The sequence below is a fragment of the Talpa europaea genome (assembly GCF_964194135.1).
Source record: "Talpa europaea genome assembly, chromosome: 1".
Taxonomy (NCBI): domain Eukaryota; kingdom Metazoa; phylum Chordata; class Mammalia; order Eulipotyphla; family Talpidae; genus Talpa; species Talpa europaea.
The window spans coordinates 13,923,080-13,942,141 of NC_140073.1; the positions used below are offsets into that span (position 1 = coordinate 13,923,080).

The 19,062-nt window shown below is 52.4% G+C and overlaps 1 protein-coding gene across 1 annotated transcript in view; it reads left to right on the forward strand.

Moving 5' to 3' along the window:
- Window positions 1-17,001, forward strand: part of SYT13 (synaptotagmin 13) — a gene marked incomplete at both ends in the record, with an annotated part of 36,024 nt that extends 19,023 nt beyond the window's left edge. Inside the window, 5 exons of the mRNA XM_084242826.1 lie at window positions 4,360-4,585; window positions 7,458-7,592; window positions 9,042-9,343; window positions 14,906-15,035; window positions 16,697-17,001. Coding sequence (XP_084098952.1) covers window positions 4,360-4,585; window positions 7,458-7,592; window positions 9,042-9,343; window positions 14,906-15,035; window positions 16,697-17,001 — 1,098 coding nt within the window. The remainder of the gene's footprint in view (window positions 1-4,359; window positions 4,586-7,457; window positions 7,593-9,041; window positions 9,344-14,905; window positions 15,036-16,696) is intronic.
- Between the last annotated feature and the right edge of the window lie 2,061 nt (window positions 17,002-19,062).

The following is a 19,062-nucleotide window of genomic DNA, read 5'->3' on the forward strand; positions in this document are numbered from 1 at the left end:
ACTACAGCAGAGAGGGCTTGCACTGGGGGTGGCTGTGGTTTCTCACTTGTGCTGGCTCGGGAGAGACACTCACCTGATAGGTGCTAATCCACCAACAAACCTTCAAGTCTGTTGCATTAGGTAGCAGCTTGGGGGTCGGGGTTGTGCAAGGTCAGCCACAAATTAACCTTTCTAGATTTTACAAAACCAGGGAGGGAAAGAGACTAGCAGGAGGCGAGTTTCAAGGGAAGAAATTTGAGACGGGATTGGGGGAACAGACTTGTAATAAACAAAAGAGAAAGTGGTGGAAGGGCTAATAAAAGATGGTACGGTGTCTGGGTTGCCATGGAAACACCGCCTGGCGCCTGGACCAGTTGATAAGCAGCTTCTTCAAAGTGAATTTCAACTTTGCTGCTTGAAATCCCTCCTCCTCCTGGGATGTGACCCTGTGAATTCTCCTCACAACAACCAAAAAACACTTCCTAGTCTCAGTGGCTCCCCAGGAGCTGGAGATCCACCAGACAGATACTGTGGGGAACCCAGAGGACTTACCAAGAGATGGGGAGGCTGTGCCTGTGGGCAGCTCCCCACACAGGTGGACATTTCTACATCCTCCCAGCCTGGTTTTCTGGGGCTTTCCCTAAACCCATGCAAGCCGCTGTGACCTTACCCACAACACAACACGATCACCCTGGGGAGCTTCTTAGATAGGCAGATTCCCCAGGCCCCACCTCAGATCTGAGTCGGACCCCTGGGGTGAGGAGCCTGGGGGTCTGAATTCCACATTTCCACAGGATGCACAAAACTGTAGTGGCTTAAAATAACATTGATCATGTCATTGTCACAGTTTCTGAGAATCAGGCCTTGGTCTTGGCTCCATCCACATCTTCTGACTCGGGTGTGCGGGTGCTGTGGTCAAGGAATCCACCAGGGTCACCCCAAGGCCTGAGTGGGGGAGGTCTGCTTCCAAGCTTGCTGGGATGGCTGCTGGCAGAATCTCGTTCCTTCAGGGCTGCCTGCTTCCTGGCCACATGCATCGGGCAGCCTTCAACATCACCCCATGTTTTATGAGGGAGCAGGAGGGGCGCAATCTTTCAGTTAGCTCAACTCAGCAGTGACGTCCCATCCCATCTGCACGTTCTGTGATCATAAGAAGCAAGTCACGGGATCCAGCCCTCACTCAAGGGGAGGGGCTCCCGCAGGTGGCAGAGCCAAATAGCCGGAGGCGAGGGTCCCTGCAGCCACTGTGAGAGCACCTGCCACGCAGCTCTGATGTGAGACCGTGACCTAGGCCAGAGCTTCTTGAAGCATGCATGGGGGAAGGGCCCGGTTTGCTTTGTTCCAGCTTCTACTGATCTTCTTACAATAAGATGTAGGTTCCGATGCGCACACCCCACTTTGCCAGGACTTGCTATGCCATCTCTGTGCGCAGAGCTCTGCACTAGCTTGTCTTATCTAATCCCCAGTCAGATTCTGGAGTCAGGTGCGATCGTGTGCACCCCCAGGTACAGGTGAAGAAACCAGGGACACAAAGAGGTTAGTGATCAGATCACACAGCGTGTCAAGGGCAGGGCTGGACTCCTAACAAGTTGTCCTGGTTTAGAGGCTGAACGCCTGGTCAGGATGTATTTCCAGCCCTGTTCACATGGCAGTAGGGCAGTTAGCAGCGCTGGAGCTGGCAGGTGCCTTGCCCCAGTCCCAGCTGCCCCAAGGGGCTTCCCACGCTTAACTGCAGACCCTGCCCACAGCCCGTGCTCGGCCATCCAAATGCTCTGTGTTCAACCGCTCTGCCCTGTTCTAAAGTTCAGGTGCAAGGGGCAAAACCATCTGTCCCCTCACCCCTTGGGTGTGCATCCTCCAACCCCTGTCATATCCTGGGTGCTATCATTCATTAAGATGGGGACCCCAGAATGAAAACGCACGTGAATAAACAGACTTTGGGTGCAAAACTTAGTCTTGTCGCCAAAGGAGTCGCCTGATGTCCCGGGTAAGTTTAAGCATTTGTTTACCAATCGTTAATTACATAATTAATTTCTGGTTTTCCAACATAAACCCCGTGAGGGTTGGGCAGCATCTGTCTCGCTCACTTCTGTGTCCCTAACACTTAGCACAGGACTTGACCCGATGCAGGGCTCCAGAAATACTCATGGGTTACGTGATGCCTTGGGCCGGCCCCCACTCCTGCCCGGTTGGTCTCAGCCTCTAGGGTTGCAGGCCAGGGAGCGGCCCTGAGGCAGCTTCTGTGCTGCCCTCTGTCAGGCCAGCAGTTCAGGGATCAAAGAGGAGCATAGGGAGGGAGGAGGGAGGGGAATGGGGAGAAGGGGGTGAGAAGTGGGAGGGGGAGGAGGGGAGGAAGGCAGGCTCTCGCAGGGCCTGATGCTGAGCCCCAATGCACTCCTGGACCTCAAGGTGTCGTCTTCTAAAAGGTCCCCGTGCCTGGGGCGGGCGGCGAGGAGGCAAGAACTCTGTTTGGCTCACGGCTCCCAGTGCTCACGTTCCTCCCATGAAGTTTTAACTCCCGACACACGTGGGTCGACCTTGGCTGGACACAGAGTATTCCTGGGGTGCCTCACCTCTCGGCAGCCACTGAGAGGCCCAGGGCTATGGCAAGGGGGGGCGCCAGGGCAAGCCACGAGGCTCTGTGGGGCTGGGGCCGCGTGAGCAGGTCCGAGTCTGGCAGAGCCGGCCACGGCCCCAGGGACGGGTGAGGCAGGGCAAACCCTAGGAGACGGTGGGCACTGGTGTCTGAGGGTGCCTCTCACCCCCCAGCCCAGCGGGGCAGCCCCTAGCTGGTGAGCGCCTGCCCCCTGCACATTCCTGACTCTCCCTGCGTCTGACTCGCAGCCCCTCTCCCCTGCGCTAACGAGACACTCGGAGAGAAAATGCCACTGACTCCTCCATCCACAGGCTCGGGCCCTTCTCTGGGGTCCGCTGTCCCAGCCTCTCCTTCCGCGCAGGCCTTCTCATGCTCCACCTCTAACCCCTTCCCAGCCGCCCTCCTCAGCCCCCAAACCACTCACCTGCTTCTTGGGCCCTGGAGTTTAAGCTGTTTAAGTGGAAATACAGATGCATTTGAAAGATGTGGTGGACCCAGGGTTTTGAAATGCAATAAATAAGATTGTACAAGAGAAAGAGACAGATAATCAGCTGCTGCTTTCACTACTTGAAGAGGCTCATGTAGCAACCACGAGACCCTGCTCTCAGCCTGGTCAAGGGCTATAAATCATTCTCCACTAAAGGCAGGACAAGGATGAACAGCAAGTGAAGATGCCTTTGGCTGCAAGTGGAGAGGTTGGGGGTGGGGGCAGGCTGGGGGTTTACCCCAGGCAGTTTCTCTATGCCAGGGAGGTGACAGTCTTGTGTTATGGGTTCAATGCAGTGCTTCTGTTTGGGGTGCTCTTGGCTGCAAGTCACCAAGACCCCAGTTCAAACTGGCTCAAACAATCAGAAATTTGCTCATCGAACTTGAAATGCAGAAGTAGAACAGCTTGTTTGATTCAGGAGTTTAAGGACACCGCCATCAGACACAGCTTTCTTCTCCCACTCCCCACTCTGCTGTCCCTCCCCACCCGGCCCTCCATGCAGATGCAGGACTGAGCCATGCGCTTCCTGTCCAGCCAGGTCAGACCTGCTTTTTTTGTTTTTTCAAGATTTATTTTATTTATGCATACAAGAGCTGGGATGTAGGCCAGAGGGGTGTGTTGTGTGTGGGGCGGTGTGGTGAGAGGATTCACCAGAGACAGAGTGGGGAGCAGAACAGGCAGATCTACTGAAATGCACTGCTGAGGGGAGCAGCGGGTGAGACTGGAGAGGTCTGCTGCGCCTTGTGGGTCACCTCCCTGGGATTGAACTTGTGCTGCAGTGGCTACTGATAATTGTACAGGACTGAGACTTAACACCTTGTGCCACCAGGGTCAGACCCTCTTCTACTGTGGGATGCTAATCCTTCCATTCTTTTTTCATTGACTTCCCCAGAACAGATGCCAAGTCCTAGGCTGAAACAGTCCCCAAGATAATGCCAAGAACTAGGATCAGACCAAACAGAACCTTCCTCCCTGAGAGCTGGAGATGGGGTGGGGCCCAGAAAACCTGATGACTAGGAGTGAAGGTAGAGAGATGGATAACCCCAACCTGCTGCTCTGGGAATGTATTCTAAGCACTTATCCCAGGCTTCTGTGGTTATTGGGGAGACCTATTGAGTCAGGAGGAATGTGGAGGCTCTGCAGACACCTGAGGCCACACAGAATGAACCTCACTCAGAACCAAGCCCGATTCTTTTTTGAGAAGCTTCAGGGCAATGACCAGGTCGTCGCTTCCCCCTCTGGGGTAGGAGACAAGCAGAAGGCCTCCGTGGACTCATCAGAATGACTTGTCTTACAGTTCAATGTCCAGAAATCCACGGAACCCGTGCAGCCCCGGGCCCTCCTCAAGTTCCCGGACGTCTACGGCCCCCGGCCAGCCGTGACAGCCCCGGAGGTCATCAACTATGCGGACTACACGCTGAGGACCACAGAGGAGCCTGCTGTGCCGGCCAGTCCCCCGGCCCCGAACGACAGCCGCCTCAAGAGGCAGGTCACAGAGGAGCTGTTCATCCTTCCTCAAAATGGTAGGGGTCTCCCAACCCTTGCTCTTCTGGGGCGAGCTCACAGAGGGGCTGGGCGGCAACTGTTGATGTTGGGAGTGACTGGCCCCAGTGTCCCTGGGATTTGACACCGGGCAAGCAGCTGGGCACAGGGCCTCAGAATTACTCCTGTGCCTGCTGACAGGTTGCCCCATCTGCTTCTCTCCAAAACTGCCAGCTTTCCCTGGAAAATGGAGGGCCCCTTGCAAATTGTGGGCGCAGTTAGGGAGAGGGGCCTAGAGAGTCAGGGATAACTCCGTGGGGCTCAGAGATGTGAGTTTAATTCTCTGGGCTTTAATGTACTTTCGGTGTGGCCTTGCTCAGTGGCTCACTTCTCTGGGGCCTCAGTTTCCTCTATCTACAAAAGTGCTTCACTCGGGGCCTGGCACGGAAGTGGTGATTAAAACAGATTATTATTGTTTCTACTGTCTTGTCATCAGCAGCCACAGGCAGAATGCAATCCTTTCAGGCGCAGGGCTGTGCTGGGCCCCAGGCAGGTATGAGACGCAGAGGCATAGTCCCTAATCCAAGTAGCATGAAGTCTTTTCAAAGAGAGCAGAAAAAATCCGGCCTGGAGAAGGGACAGCTGTGGCTGTGGGCTTTGTTTTGTGTGGCTGGAGAGGGAGCTGGTGGAAGTAGAAGCCACATAACCAGCTCTGACTTTGATCCTCACCCCTAAGCATCTGCTGGCCCAGGTCCAGCTGTACCCCTTGCTGGCCGGTAAACAAGTGCCACCCGCACCGCCCCCCCCCCCAAACCACAGTGATTAGCTTGGCTTTTCTTCAAGAACAAATTCTTGCTGTGCCTGTGGCATCAAAGGATCCTGGTTGGCTTTTGGCCTCCAGGTTTGCCAGCCCACACTTTAAAAATAGACCCATTGAAGGTCTGAATGGGTAAGGTTAGCGGGTGGGGAGCAATTTGCATGGGGACTGTAGGAGGCGGTCACTGTAATCATAATCACGGAAGGGCTCTTTTCTTGGGAACCTCGGATTTCTCAAAGCTCACAGGAAGCCAGGTTTGGACACTGCGAAGGAGAGTCGGAGGCAAATCAGAGTCTGGAGCTTTAAGAGTTCAGGACGTTAGTTCCTTTTCTCCTATTCATGGCTCCCATTCCTTCCCCTGCCCTGAAAGGCAGCTCTGCTGAAGTCTATCAAGAGTGACTGATACCCTGAGCAATGACTGGGGGGGGCGGGAACAGAGAGCCATCAGACACTGTCCCCACCTTGAGCCAGCATGGTCCCCGCCCACCAGGGAGGATGGAGCTTGGCCCTGTAGAGCTCAAAGTCTCATTTCTTGAAGCTGAATCTGCTCCTTCCTTTGGTTTGTTTTGAGTTGGCTTTGGTTTTGAAGGCTGAGCCCTCTGGGCCCAGCAAGCCCCTGTTCACCCTGACTGCGCCCTGGGCTGCCGCGGGGTCCTAGGTGCCCGTCTTCGCTACGCACAGCACATCACTCCCGTCCTGGCCCATCTGAGCCTTGCGTGGATGCACCGGGGAGAGTCTGTACTACTTGCTAGAGTCCCGTAATGAACCATTTGGAAAATTAAATAGTCCTTTCTATTTCTGCCCTCTAAATTAGGTCTAAAAATCAAAATGTTAAAAGTTCCAATTTGTTTAAACTGGAGTCTGCTGCAGCTGCTGGAGCCTTTAATTCTTGTATTATGTTTGACTAATGAGATTCTTCCAGGATGAATAATTTGGTTCATCTTTCAGGATGTTAGCTTCTTGTTCTAGTGAAGAGCAGGGTGAGCAGTATTTGTGATTGTAGGGCTTTCTGGTTCAAGATAAGACTGGGCGTTTTCTTCAGGAAGTATTTACCAACCAGGCACTGAAGTCAGATCCACTCCCCCCCCCCACCCCCATCTGTCCAGCATCTCCTCCTGACTCATGCTCTGACGTTGGTCTCTAGCCATGAACTCCTGGGGAGCAAGGAGTGACTCAGTGGGAGAGGGGGAGCTGGAGAATGGTTGGGGCTGATTTGCCTCAAATGGGGTGGCCAGGATCACACAGCTGTGACAGTTCCCTTTACTGAAAGCTCAGGCTCCGGGCTAAGTACTGCCTCACTTTAGTTCACTATTGCTTGTAGTAATTCTAGGAAGGATGAACCATTATCATTCCTATTTTAAAGATGAGGCGACTGAAATTCAAAGAAGTCAAGTCACTTACCCAAGGTCAAGTGCTGTAACATAGCCCCTCATATCTGGCCCCCACACCCATCTCTTGACCCTGGGCCCTGATGGTCCCTTTGTTGGGGGGAAAGGATGTCCTGAGAAAACTCCATACAGGCTGTGTGGACTCCTCACCCCCACTCCACTGGGAACTACAAATCCCATGATCACCAAAGGGAAGGTTGCGAGGACCTGAGGGCGGAGTTAAGCAACTAAACTCACGGTTTGGGTATTTAACTGGCCATGTGGCGGGGGTCACACACTTGGCCACGGGGCATGCTAGGTTTTTCACCAGCTTGGCGGGTCATTGGGATTCCAGGTCAGCGGAACGGGTAGGACACATTTATGAACTCATGTCCCTCTTTTTTCTCCCCGAGTTATTCATTTCCCACTTCCCCTTCCCTTGTAAATACACCTTTTGTCAACCTTTTGTGTGTGTCTGCAGTTTAGCATTCATAAGTCCTCTTTAAGCATGTGGGTGAGGACCCACAGTCAGGCAACCCCATCTTATATCAGGGTTTGCCCTGTAACAGCTTGAGCTGTAATGCTTTAGCCCACAGGCACTGCCCTGCTGCTGCCACCAGGATTCTGCCCCAGGTAGAATGGCTTTGCATCTTTGGCATGGGTGGGAAGGTGTGACCTGGAAAACGGGTTGCTGGTTTGAGTGGTTGTGACAACCTGTTCTCCTAACAGGTGTGGTGGAGGACGTCTGTGTCATGGAGACCTGGAACCCAGAGAAGGCTGCCAGCTGGAAGCAGGCCCCCAAACTCCACTACTGCTTAGACTATGACCAGCAGAAGGCTGAGCTGTTTGTGACTCGCCTGGAAGGTGCCGATCTTATTTCACTTTCATGGACTTCTGAGTGTGTGTCTCCCCTGGTAGAACTGTGCAAGTGGCCAGGAGCACCTACATCTGGGGGGAGCACTGAGAGCCAGATTAGCATTAAGTAACAAACAGACCAGCAGTGTGTGCAGCTCAGACACACGGGGTTCCTTTTCTTTCTCGTATAATAGTCCAAAGGGAAGCAATTCTTTCCTCCCAATGGTGATTTGGGGACCAGGTCCCTTCTGTACTCTGTGGCTCCAGAATTATCTCTGGCCTACTTGTCATCTGTACATAGCAGGCAGAAGGAGGGGGATAGGGGGATGGCACACCTGTTCCTTACAAGGTGACCAGCATAGGGCATCATTGACTACAACTCAGTCACATGATCACCAACTACAAAGGAGCCTGGAAAATGTGGTCTGTTGAATACCCAGGCCAGAGAGGCAGTGGGTTTTTGGTGAATAGCTGGCTGTCTCTGCCACAGGGACCTTTGGCATTGGACAAAGCTTTGCACTGGACATAGAGGCTGTTCTGAATGATCAAAAATGTCATCCAAGAACCAGCTGTCTCTGCAGAGTCAAGGCATCTCCGTTTTCAATTCACTTTGTCCTTAGCAAACAAAGCTCAGATTTTGCAAGGGAATGAGTGTTAACAATGGGCTACTTGTGGTGCCGGAAACTAAGCAGGGTAAAATCTGACTTTTGTATTCAAGTTTAACTTTTAGAAGGAGTTTTTCCCTCTATGTTTTCTTTTGAGTTTTTTTAACCTTTTCATAGACTTGATTATATTTGGTCTTCATAATAGTCCCATTCTACAGATCAGAAACTGAGGTCTGGCAATATCAGGCGACATAGCAGCTCACTGGGGCCGGAGCCAGGACTGAGCCACCCTTGAGATCTCAGGGGCACATGTGTTCTGTCAGGACCCACGGCCTTCGGTCTTCACCTTCCCTCCCTGGGACGTAAGATCTACCACAGTCTCAAATGATCATTGAGGAGCTCATCATAAAAGCACCATGAGTGCAAATTTCTGGATAAATCCACACAGTGACGCATTAAAAATGTCAAGCCCAGAATGTAAAACAACATTTACGAGATTGCAGCCAAGTGGTTCACATCACACGCGGTTGTGTGGTAAATATTTAAAACATGGAACAAACAAATGATGGTATCAGCTGGAACACAAACCATCAGCAGTTTGTGGGTCCTGGCGCTCTGGGGAAATCTGAGTCACGAGCCCAAGTCTTGGCCCTGTTCTCTAAGACCAGCAGGCACTGCTGCCACAGGCCCCTTTCTGACCCTCTTACCGAAATGCGTCCCTGAGATGCCCATTAGTCACGGGTCTTTCAGACACGAGGGCTGTGACGGTTGTGTGCTCACATTTGGACAACGTTCTCCCCTCCCCTCCTCCTCGAGAAACCCCATAACTATGTTGCTCTGTTCTTGGCTGCAGCGGTGACCAGCGACCACGACGGGGGGTGTGACTGCTATGTCCAAGGCAGCGTGGCCAACAGGATGGGCTCTGTGGAGGCCCAGACGGCCCTGAAGAAGAGGCAGCTGCGCACTACCTGGGAGGAAGGCCTGGTGCTCCCGCTGGCGGAGGAGGAGCTTCCCACAGCGACCCTGACCCTGACCCTGAGGACCTGCGACCGATTCTCCCGCCACAGCGTGGCCGGGGAGCTCCGCGTGGGCCTGGACGGGGCCTCTGTGCCTCTGGGGACTGCCCAGTGGGGCGAGTTAAAGACTTCAGTTAAGGTAGGGAGCCCTCTCTCCGGGAAGGGAAAGACCTGTCAGAGGGACATGGGTGGCAAGACTGGGCTGGTGCTCGGGGACCTTCCCAGTGTGAGTACGTGTGTGTGTAAGGAAGGTCGGAGTCATGATTAGGGTGGAGGACTGCAGCAGACCTCTAGCCCTGGATTTGGGGTTCCTGATATTTAATTTACCTTGCATGCAAAGAGACCCCCGCCCCACCCACACACACACCATCAAGGAAAACGTCATGTTCTGAATGTATTGGCTCTGGTGCTGACATGTCATCACCATTTGATTCCATTTATACTCCTGGGGCTGTGTCAGCACTTCACAGTGTGCCTTTCCCAATAGACACAGTGTTACAGGGCAGGGAGCGGGGCACCCCAGAACCCCCAAACCTGCCCCCTCTAAATAGGTTCTGCTATGACATTATGACAAAACGTAATTTGGTGCAGAAGACTTAATGAAAGGAATTTTAATACCATTAGTGTGCAACAAAGAAAAGGGGAAGAATAAAGTTTCCAAGCCAAGCTCACAAAGTTACCTATCCCCTTGTGGGTAAATGCCCAGCCAAACAGGGTAGACCCAAAGCAGGGCCACTGAGGCCTGAAAGCCTGTCACAAGTGTGAGGCACTTTCTGGTGGGAGCCCATAGAAAAGGGTCAGAAACAGACAGACAAATGTGGAAGGAAATGAGCAAAATTAAAATAAAGATCAACACAGCCATTGTTAACCTCCCCCACGGGCCTCTCACTCAGTCCAGGACCAAAAAGCAGGTGCAGTTCCTTCACATGTCTCCTTCTGGCCTCCTCCTTCAGCCTCCTCTCCAGCTTCTCTCCTCCCTGCTCAGCTCCACCCTCCAAGGGTGGGGTTAGGGAACCTGGAACCTCCCCCTTCACTGGGGACCACCCTGTTACAACAGCAGGAGGGGAGACACATTCATGCCTTACCTGCTCCCCTTTTACTATGATCTCCTCCTTGACTTACTTTTCTCTCTCCCAGGCTGGGAAAACTGATAAAAATTGACAGCCACTCTCAGCTGGAACTAGGCTATTCCAAAGCACACTGTCTAATTAGTGTATGATGTGGGGTGTCACAGGAGAGACTGCGGGGGCAGGTCCTGGGAACAAGAACCAACACTGCTGTGATCTGTTCAGGTGGTGAAACAGTTTCTCTGAAAATGGCGGCCCCTCTACCCAGGGCTTTGGAATCTGGGACCACCTGAAAAAAGGCTACAATCCAGCCCCTTTAGACAGAAGTTGCAGGTGCCTCTATCCCTCCCCCTAGAACAAACATTATTTATTCCACAAATGTCTTCCCCAGTTTCCACCATGCCCAGGCACCGGGCCAGGAGCCAGGGACTTAGCAATAACATTTTTTAAATCAAATATTATTGATTTACCATTTGCTTACAAAACCTAATGTCAAGTCATAGACCCAGCAGGGGTAATTAAGACAAAGCCCTGCCCTCATTCATGTTACTGGTCATCACGCTCCTAGCTGTCACCATTGCACATGTGACTCTCACAGCCACATGGGCCTCTGGCATGATTCCCATAAACGTGCCCACTGCAAAGGGTGTGCTGGAGTTCAAGGTTGGAGGCAACCCTCTCTGTGATATGGCAGGGGTGCCCAGCTGGGGGCACCCCTCACCACAGCTGGACAGTGCTGGCTGACTTGAACTAGGTGGGGGTGGCCTTAAGCTGCTGCAGCCCAAAAGTCTTTCTTCTTTGGGCCAGAAGGGGTTAACCGAGGTGCCAGCAGTGTGTCCTGGTTCTCCCCGAGAGACACTCAGCCAAAAGTGGCATGTGCGTCACCAGGACTATAGAGTGACCCATTCCAAGGGCAGCTGCAGTGATTCATTGAGAACCTGAGAGAAGGATGGTGGGGGAAGGGACAGGAAAAACGAGGGAGGATTGGAGAAAGGAGAGTTGTTTCTATGGACAGGCACTTTAGCAGCAGAGCCTGGGGGCAGATGCAGCTCATGACCCCTGGTCGGGGTGCAGGGCCCCTCACGCTCTACAGGAAGATGAAGAACCCTTCCCTGGCTGGGGATTCAGACCCTTCTCGACTGGTCTCAGGGAAGGCAGGGCTCAAACCTGATCACCCTGTGGCTATCCCCATGCCAACTGGGGGCCTCTAATAAGTGCCCTTGAGTCAGGAGACGGGTATCCATCCCAGCTCTCTGCACCCTCTGGGTGCCTGGACTAGAACCCGGGTTTCAGTTCCTTCGCTGTGAAATCAGAGTCTGGAACAGACCGAATTAGGAACACTACAGAGCCATAGGGTTCGCACCGGGCTTTGCTCGCAGATGGACCTCTCCCATCAAGGCTACTGTGCTTACCGGCTCTGTGGCCGCAAGCAGTGACATACCTTGTCAGCTTCATCAGGGTCTCCTGCTTAAAAGGGGCCAAGATCAGTAGCCCCCTGGCTCCTGGCAAGATCAAGTGGCATCTCACTCTTCTTTCTCATAAATATTCACTGTGTGTCAACTATGCCAGGTGCTGGGGATGGCGTCCTGGCGCTTAAGGTCTTGTGGGATGGATGATACAATTGCACCTGGCATGTAAAAATTTGTAACGACACTAGCCGCTCTTAGACTGCCACAGAGTGATGTTTAGATGGTGACACTATGTGGTTTCAAAGCACCTGTTGCCTAGTGACACCTAGCCTAGGAGGGGAGAGGCTCTACTTGGGAGGTGGGCGTGAGTGCACCTGTGACACTGGCATGATGTTGAAATCACCTAGTGCCGCATTTCTCAGAAGGTGCTCTGTGCTTGAGACACGAGGCGGTCTTTGTGTCACGGTCAAACTTGCTGGCGGCTACACATCATTTCCTCATGTGGGTGGTTGGCTGGGGGAGGGGGTGTATGCTGAAGGCAACTTTCCCGGGTGTCAGGTATGTTGCTGAGAGAGACTAGCCGGCTCCTCTACCCATCTCGCTCCCAGTGGCCAGCACGGCTCCGAGTCACCCAGTGTCCCCACATAACACTCGCAGAAAATGTGCTTGGTGGCCTTATGACTCCTGGTGTATGTTACAGCCACAGCTTCCTAGTTGCAGTGTGCCTCGAGCACTGTTCCAAGCCATTAAATACAAGCTCACTGAATTTTCACTTTGGGTGGAGACAATATTATTCTCAATTGAAGATGAAGCAATGGGAAAGTTAAAAGTTTGCCAGTGTCATAGCAGGTACACGGGATTGGCACTCAGAACCAAGTAGTGTGGTTCTAGAGTCCATACTGTCAGCGAACCAGGGCAATAATGGTTGGTAAGAGTGTCATAATGATAAGACAGATGGGGCCCTGCCCCTCCTACCTTGTCTTCTGCTCCTCTGCTGCATTGTCCTTTTCTGCTCCTCTTTCTGTGATGAGGGCCTCAGAACCACAGCCTCCAGGCTCATGTGCGCCCCCTCGGGTATGCCCACACCATTCTCCAGTCCCCACCATCACATGTGTGCCGCCACCCATGCTCCCAATAGCCTCCTTCTTTGAAGGCCGCAGGTGACAGCCCCGAAGCCCATGGCAGAAATACCCAAGTTCTTCACTTGTGCAAAAATCCCCCCTCATGTTTTTTCGGCGCACAATACCCCCGTGTTTCCCTTGGCGAATGTTAGCACTGCAGCCACGACCCATAAAAGTAAACCAAATGCACCCAAAGCCAGTACAACAAATACAACAGAATTCAACCAAATGCAAACCAGCGCCCACTTAGGGACAAAATTAACTGGTTAGCACCAATCAGGCCCGCTGTGCGCAGGCACTGCTCACTGGAGGGGGACCCCTTTCTCATGGGGCTGGTGTCACGTGCTCACAGCCACCAGGCCTCCTGCCTTCTCCAGCTGTGGTCTCAGCCACAACTCTGCAGCACCCCCAGAATGAACTCACTCTGAGATTGGATATACTCTATAATCTTTTGGGGTGTCACCCAATCCCAGGGGTGCTACTGGTGTCACTCCAACACTCGGCTTTCATAGCCTCCACTGTGACACACAGATGCCTGCACTCAGGCCAGCCCTTAGCATATGCGCAGGGGCAGGGCACCTGTGGGTACAAGCCCCACATGGGGCCTCTCCGGTTCCCTCTTCGGTCCCCTCCACACACCACATTCCCCACTTGACCCCGAAGGACGTGTTCCTCAGCACCTCACCCTTATTCCATAGTGAACAAGGCAGCACCCACAGGTGCTTTCATGGGGCTCACCTGCCTTTTTAACATCCTTCACTGCTTAACAACCACTCAAGCTTCCCAACCTTGGCACCGCCTTTTGCCTTGTGTAAATTGGCTTTTTTGATACATCTCTGCCTGGCTGCAGAGAACCTCACACAGGCTGCTTTAGGCCACCCCTTGATTTTCATCTCCTGGGGTGTGCAAACGATACCCTGCACTCCCCGAGTCCCATAGTCCTAACAGCAACCTCCCAGCATACCCCACCCTCTGGTGGGTTGCTAGCCCATTGGTTTTCTCCTTGCATCAGCACTGGGTGAGTGTGGAATGATGAATCAAGTATGCTACCTCAGGGGTCATGGGCTGGTCTTCGCAGGCCGTCTCCTCCACACCAGGTCTTGTCCCGCAGCTCCGGCACCGGCACCGTGTCTACCGCCTGTGCTGCAGCATCTGTAGGTCTTCCCGCAGCTCCTGCACTTTGGCCACCACCGGCGCTGCCACAGCGCCTCCAGCGGGGTCCTCAACTCCATTTGCAGAGCTGTGAGGAACACTCAACCCCCAGCCCAGCCTCGGAGCAGGCATCATGTCCATCCAGGGCCTTCCCCACTGTGCATCCTCTCCACCTGCACTGGGAATCTGGAGGCGCCCCAGAGAGGAGGCAGGCCCCCCAGCACTACATACTGAGGGCCGTCCCTCTGTCCCTCCTGTGGTCTTCAGAGGGCTGTATACTAGTCGGTGTTGGATCCTATGACCAATGCCAAGTGTAGCGGCAGGCCTGCAGGGCAGGGGCAGGCCCAGGCTCAGCGAATCTTGGCGCTCTCTCTCCTGTTCTCCTGGTCTCTTCCTCTCGTAGCTGTGGCTCCACCATCCTTCAGCCACACCATCCTCTGCCAAATTCCGCCCTCTCTGAAGCCGCCCTTAAGTGCTCAGTCTCTCGGCACAAGTTGCCCACTTACGCATGCCCACACCATACTCCAGGTGCCCACCATCAGGCATGCGCACCCCGGGCCCACACTCCCATTCAAGGCCTCAGGTGTTAGCCACAGAGGCCAATGGTGCAAAAGCCTGAGCAATCTTCATTTACCCTACAGGAGGTCCTGGCCCTTTATCCCTGCTCTGTCCTCAATGGCATCTCTTTCATCTGTTTGATATGTTGAGTTGAAAAAGAAGATATTTGGAAAATCACACTTTGTGGCAAGCAAACTTATTAAAGCACATGCCATTTTGAATTCCTGTGTGCCGCTTCCTTTCTGCAAAGGTGGAGCAGCCAGCCTGGATGGGTAACGACTTCTGGGATGCCCACTGCACACAAGTCCAGTATGATCCCAACCTCAGCTTTAGTTGATGGGTCAGCAGCCACCCCTACATGAAGCTCCTCTCCTGCACCCCTCTTGTGTTTCAGGAGCTGTCTGCAGGAACTGGAGAGGTCCTTCTATCCATCAGCTACCTCCCAGCTGCCAACCGCCTCCTGGTCGTGCTGATTAAGGCCAAGAACCTCCACTCTAACCAATCCAAGGAACTCCTGGGGAAGGGTGAGTGAGGCGTGAAGGAGAAAGCCAGGGCCCCCCTGGTCTCTGGGAACATGTGCAGAGACAGATGGTACCAGCAGGCAGTGGGGACAGGTGAGCAGAGAGGTTAAACATGAGCACATTGAGTCACCTCAGCTGTATCCTGTACCCCAAACTCACAAACCAATTTTGAAAGACTCCCCTTTTAAATTTATGTCTCTTTCCTCCTGATCAATCCCACTCAACAGGGTCCAGCTACCTGGGGCTACCTGTGAGCTCCCTGGGGCTCCCTACCTTACAAATCAATCAGAGAAGAATAAGCTCTCATGTTGGTCAGAGTGTGGGGCCTCTGGGCTGTGGAGTAAATTGACCCTCTCCCAACCCCATCACCCAGACCTGGCAGATATTGGGTAGCACAGGCTCTCCTCCTGGCTCAGCTCCCCACCACTGTGCTCCCCATACCCACCCTGGAGCTTCTCTTTCTGAAACCTTTGCCAGCCTGCCACCCCCACACCAGCGAGAGAAGGTGATGCCAGAAGGTGTGTGGGTGCATAGGCTGAGGCGGCCTTAAGCTTAGGGCATCTGTGCCCCATATACCCGAATAAACATCCCTTCACCATTCTCAAAACCTTGGTTTTTCCTTTTGGATACCCCGACATGGGTTTAAGCCTGGAGGGGCCAAGCAGAATCTCTTGTGAGAGTAGTGTGAGACCTGGACCTGGAGCCAGTGCTCGTAGCAAGAGCTAAATCAATGAATATTTATAGCAGGATACAAATAACAGAATTGCCACTGAGTTCGGAATCTGTGAACAAAACATCATGGGCAAATAAAGTCAGAAGAATCTGTCTGGCTGACAGCGGGGTCAGAACGCAGCCTTTTTTCTCATTTCCTCCCCACCACGATGTGTGACCTTCTGCTCTTTTTTTAATAACCCCTCTCAGGACTATAGACTTGTCTATCTCCACTGAAATAACAAACTAACCACCTGGGGGAGATAATTATAGCAATAAATACAGAGTAACAATTATTTGCACTTCAGGAACCTAGACGAACACAAAGCATTACCAGGGCCCTGAGCCTCCTGAGGCCGCCTGCAGTCTGGTCTGGAGACCCGTGGAGACGGGTTGCCAGTGCCTGCCCCTCCACTTGGGGTCAGCCCTCCAGTAAACGTACAAAAGAGCAGAGAAGAATCCAGGCGGCCGCAGGAGACCTGCTATCTTAATAATAGATCAACAGTGCTTGGAAGGGGAACACAGGACATGAGAACAGGGCTAGACTTGTGGTTAGAGTTAAAACAAGCTGCAGGACATCTGAGCCTGTAACCTGGGCCTGGTTTACTCTGGGACTTGGAGACACTTAGAAGGGCTTATGGGACAAGGTGACTGATGCAATCACATCACCCAGCAATGGGCCACCAAGGGAGCCACCTCACATACTATGTTACTGTCTGTTTTCCACGCCTGAGCTTAAGTTCTATGAGGCAGGGGTTCTGGCTGTACCACCAGTGTCTGCCAAAGGGTAGGCATTTAATAGTAGTATGAAGGCATGATCCCGTGGGGGTGGAGAGGGAGCCTCAGGGCACATCTTGAGCCAGAGACCCTCTCTCCAGCCCCAAGAGGGAGCACCTTCCCAGGCTCCACCACATCTCAGCTTTCTCTTAGCTCTTCTCTCTGCCCCTCCCCAGATGTCTCTGTCAAGGTGACCTTAAAGCACCAGGCCCGGAAGCTGAAGAAAAAGCAGACCAAACGGGCCAAGCACAAGATCAACCCGGTGTGGAATGAGATGATCATGTTTGAGCTGCCCGACGACCTGCTGCAGGCCTCCAGTGTGGAGCTGGAAGTGCTGGGCCAGGACGAGGAGGGGCAGAGCTGTGTGCTGGGCTGCTGCAGCCTGGGCCTGCACGCTTCTGGCTCTGAGCGCAGCCACTGGGAGGAGATGCTCAAGAACCCGCGCCGGCAGATCGCCATGTGGCACCAGCTGCACCTGTAACCAGAGCCTGGGCCGCCTTCCTTCTTGGGCACAGTCCCACCCGTCAGCCCAGCTGTCTTCTGCGATCTCCTTTTTGTGCCCCATCCTCATTCTGACACCCAGAAGACAGACATGTTTGCAAAGGCCAGGTCCTTATTGCTCTCTCATCACACTCCTGTTCCTGAAAACTGAGCAAGGCGGTGTGTGGAAATTACACCCGGGTCATGCTGAGCAATGCGTTTCACTCCTCTGCATTGCTCAAGCTTAGCAAATCCAGCCCAGGTGCAGATTTTGCAGGTAGGGTCAGGTGGGATCCAGAGAAAGCTTCATTTGGAGGAATAGTGGATGCAAAGAAGAGAGAGGATGTGTGTGTGTGTGTTTAAATAAGCATTGCAAAAAGGGTAAAAGAAAGAAAAGAATCCTGGACCAACCCATAGAATTCGAGATTGTCAGGTGGGATGAAATCTTAGCCAGCATCAAGGCATACTCCTGACCCGAGGCCGGGACCCAGTAGCTCTCAAACCTTATTGTGTGAAGGATCATCAGCAGATTCCTGGGCCCACCTGTAGACATTCCAGATCCGTATCCCTGGCCAAGACCCAGGAGCCTGCATTTTTAACAAGCACTGGATGGTTATCCTGCTGGGATTGGAGCCCTGCATATGGAGAAGTTCCTGTTACAATGTTCCAGAGGGTTTTCACAGTCCTTGTCAGGGCCCCAGCACTTTGGAGGCAGCCAGCTCCCAGACTGGACACTTCAAACATTCAATGTGGAATTTGGGAGTCTCTGTTTTTTAATTATTGCAATTAAGTAATTAATATTTTCATCTGTGCTTTCAGATTCTGTTCTTGGACTGAATTTTGTGCTTTTTTTATTAAGTAACTTTACTGTTTTATCTCAAAATCAGTTTAGGTCCTATTTGGGGAGAACTTCCCTGACCTTACAGGAGGGATCCTCTATTAGTGGACTAGATTCTGAGCCCCAGTTGTCACATCCACCAGCATCGCCAAAGCGACCCTCTGAGACAGCCCCATCCCTTCTGGGCTTTCCAGCCACTTCCCGAGGAAGTCAATTTGGGGCACATGTTAATTAGTTTATTATACCCGGTTATGTGAAAGTGGAAAGAAAGATGACTTTAAATAGGAAATGAAGTCTTTTGCAAAGATACCTCTCTCCCTCAGTTTTTGAGACTTGCCACTTTAAATGAGTCAATAGACATCAGCTAGATTTCAGATTCCTACCTTATTATTCCAAATAGATGTCCACAGCATTGATTAAACCTGAAAGATGAGTTTTGCTCAGTGGATGTGGTCTCTGCCTGTGAACCAGGATTCTGGGATCTCTGTTTGGCCACCTGCAAAATAGTCCAGATGACACAGCGGCTCTCTGGGAATGGTAAGGTAGATGAAATTGTGCCCCAAAGCTGGAGACACCCCAGCCTAAAAACAAATGGAGTCTACCAACAAATCATCTTTAAGCTTTAAGTTGGTACCTGGCAATGCCTAGAAAGTTCCAGAATCATCCCAAGAATTTCCAGAACCATGGATCTGCATTGGGATACTTCCATACCGACATCCAAATTCTGAGTCTTCAGCTGTCACACCAAGCCCCTGATCTAAAAGCGAATTCTAGACAAGAGGGCCTCCTTTCCTTGAGCAAGTCAAGCTGTTCTTGGTCTCTCCCAGAGACTCTGAGGAACATTATCGCCTCTTATCACAATTTTCCCTTTCTGTACAGAAGCACAGAAGCATTAGAAGTAACTTCAACCCATCCTATGATAGAAAAGAAAAAAAAGCCTCTAGTTCCTCTTCAATGGGAAAGTCTTTTAGATAATTAGAAATCTTGATAATTAAGATTGACTACCTCCTGCCAAATATTTTGGTTAGTGATTTCCTATAACATGTTTTTGAAACCCTCCTCACCACTCTGTTCCCCCTTTTTGGGCTGGTATGGCTAAAAGAAAACAAAAGATCCCCATGGAAGCTGATCAGTATTCTCAGCTACTGCCATCGAGAAAAATCGATTCTGCACTTAAAACCAGGAAACATGGGTTCCACATTCTTAGAAGCCCAGGCCTGCCTT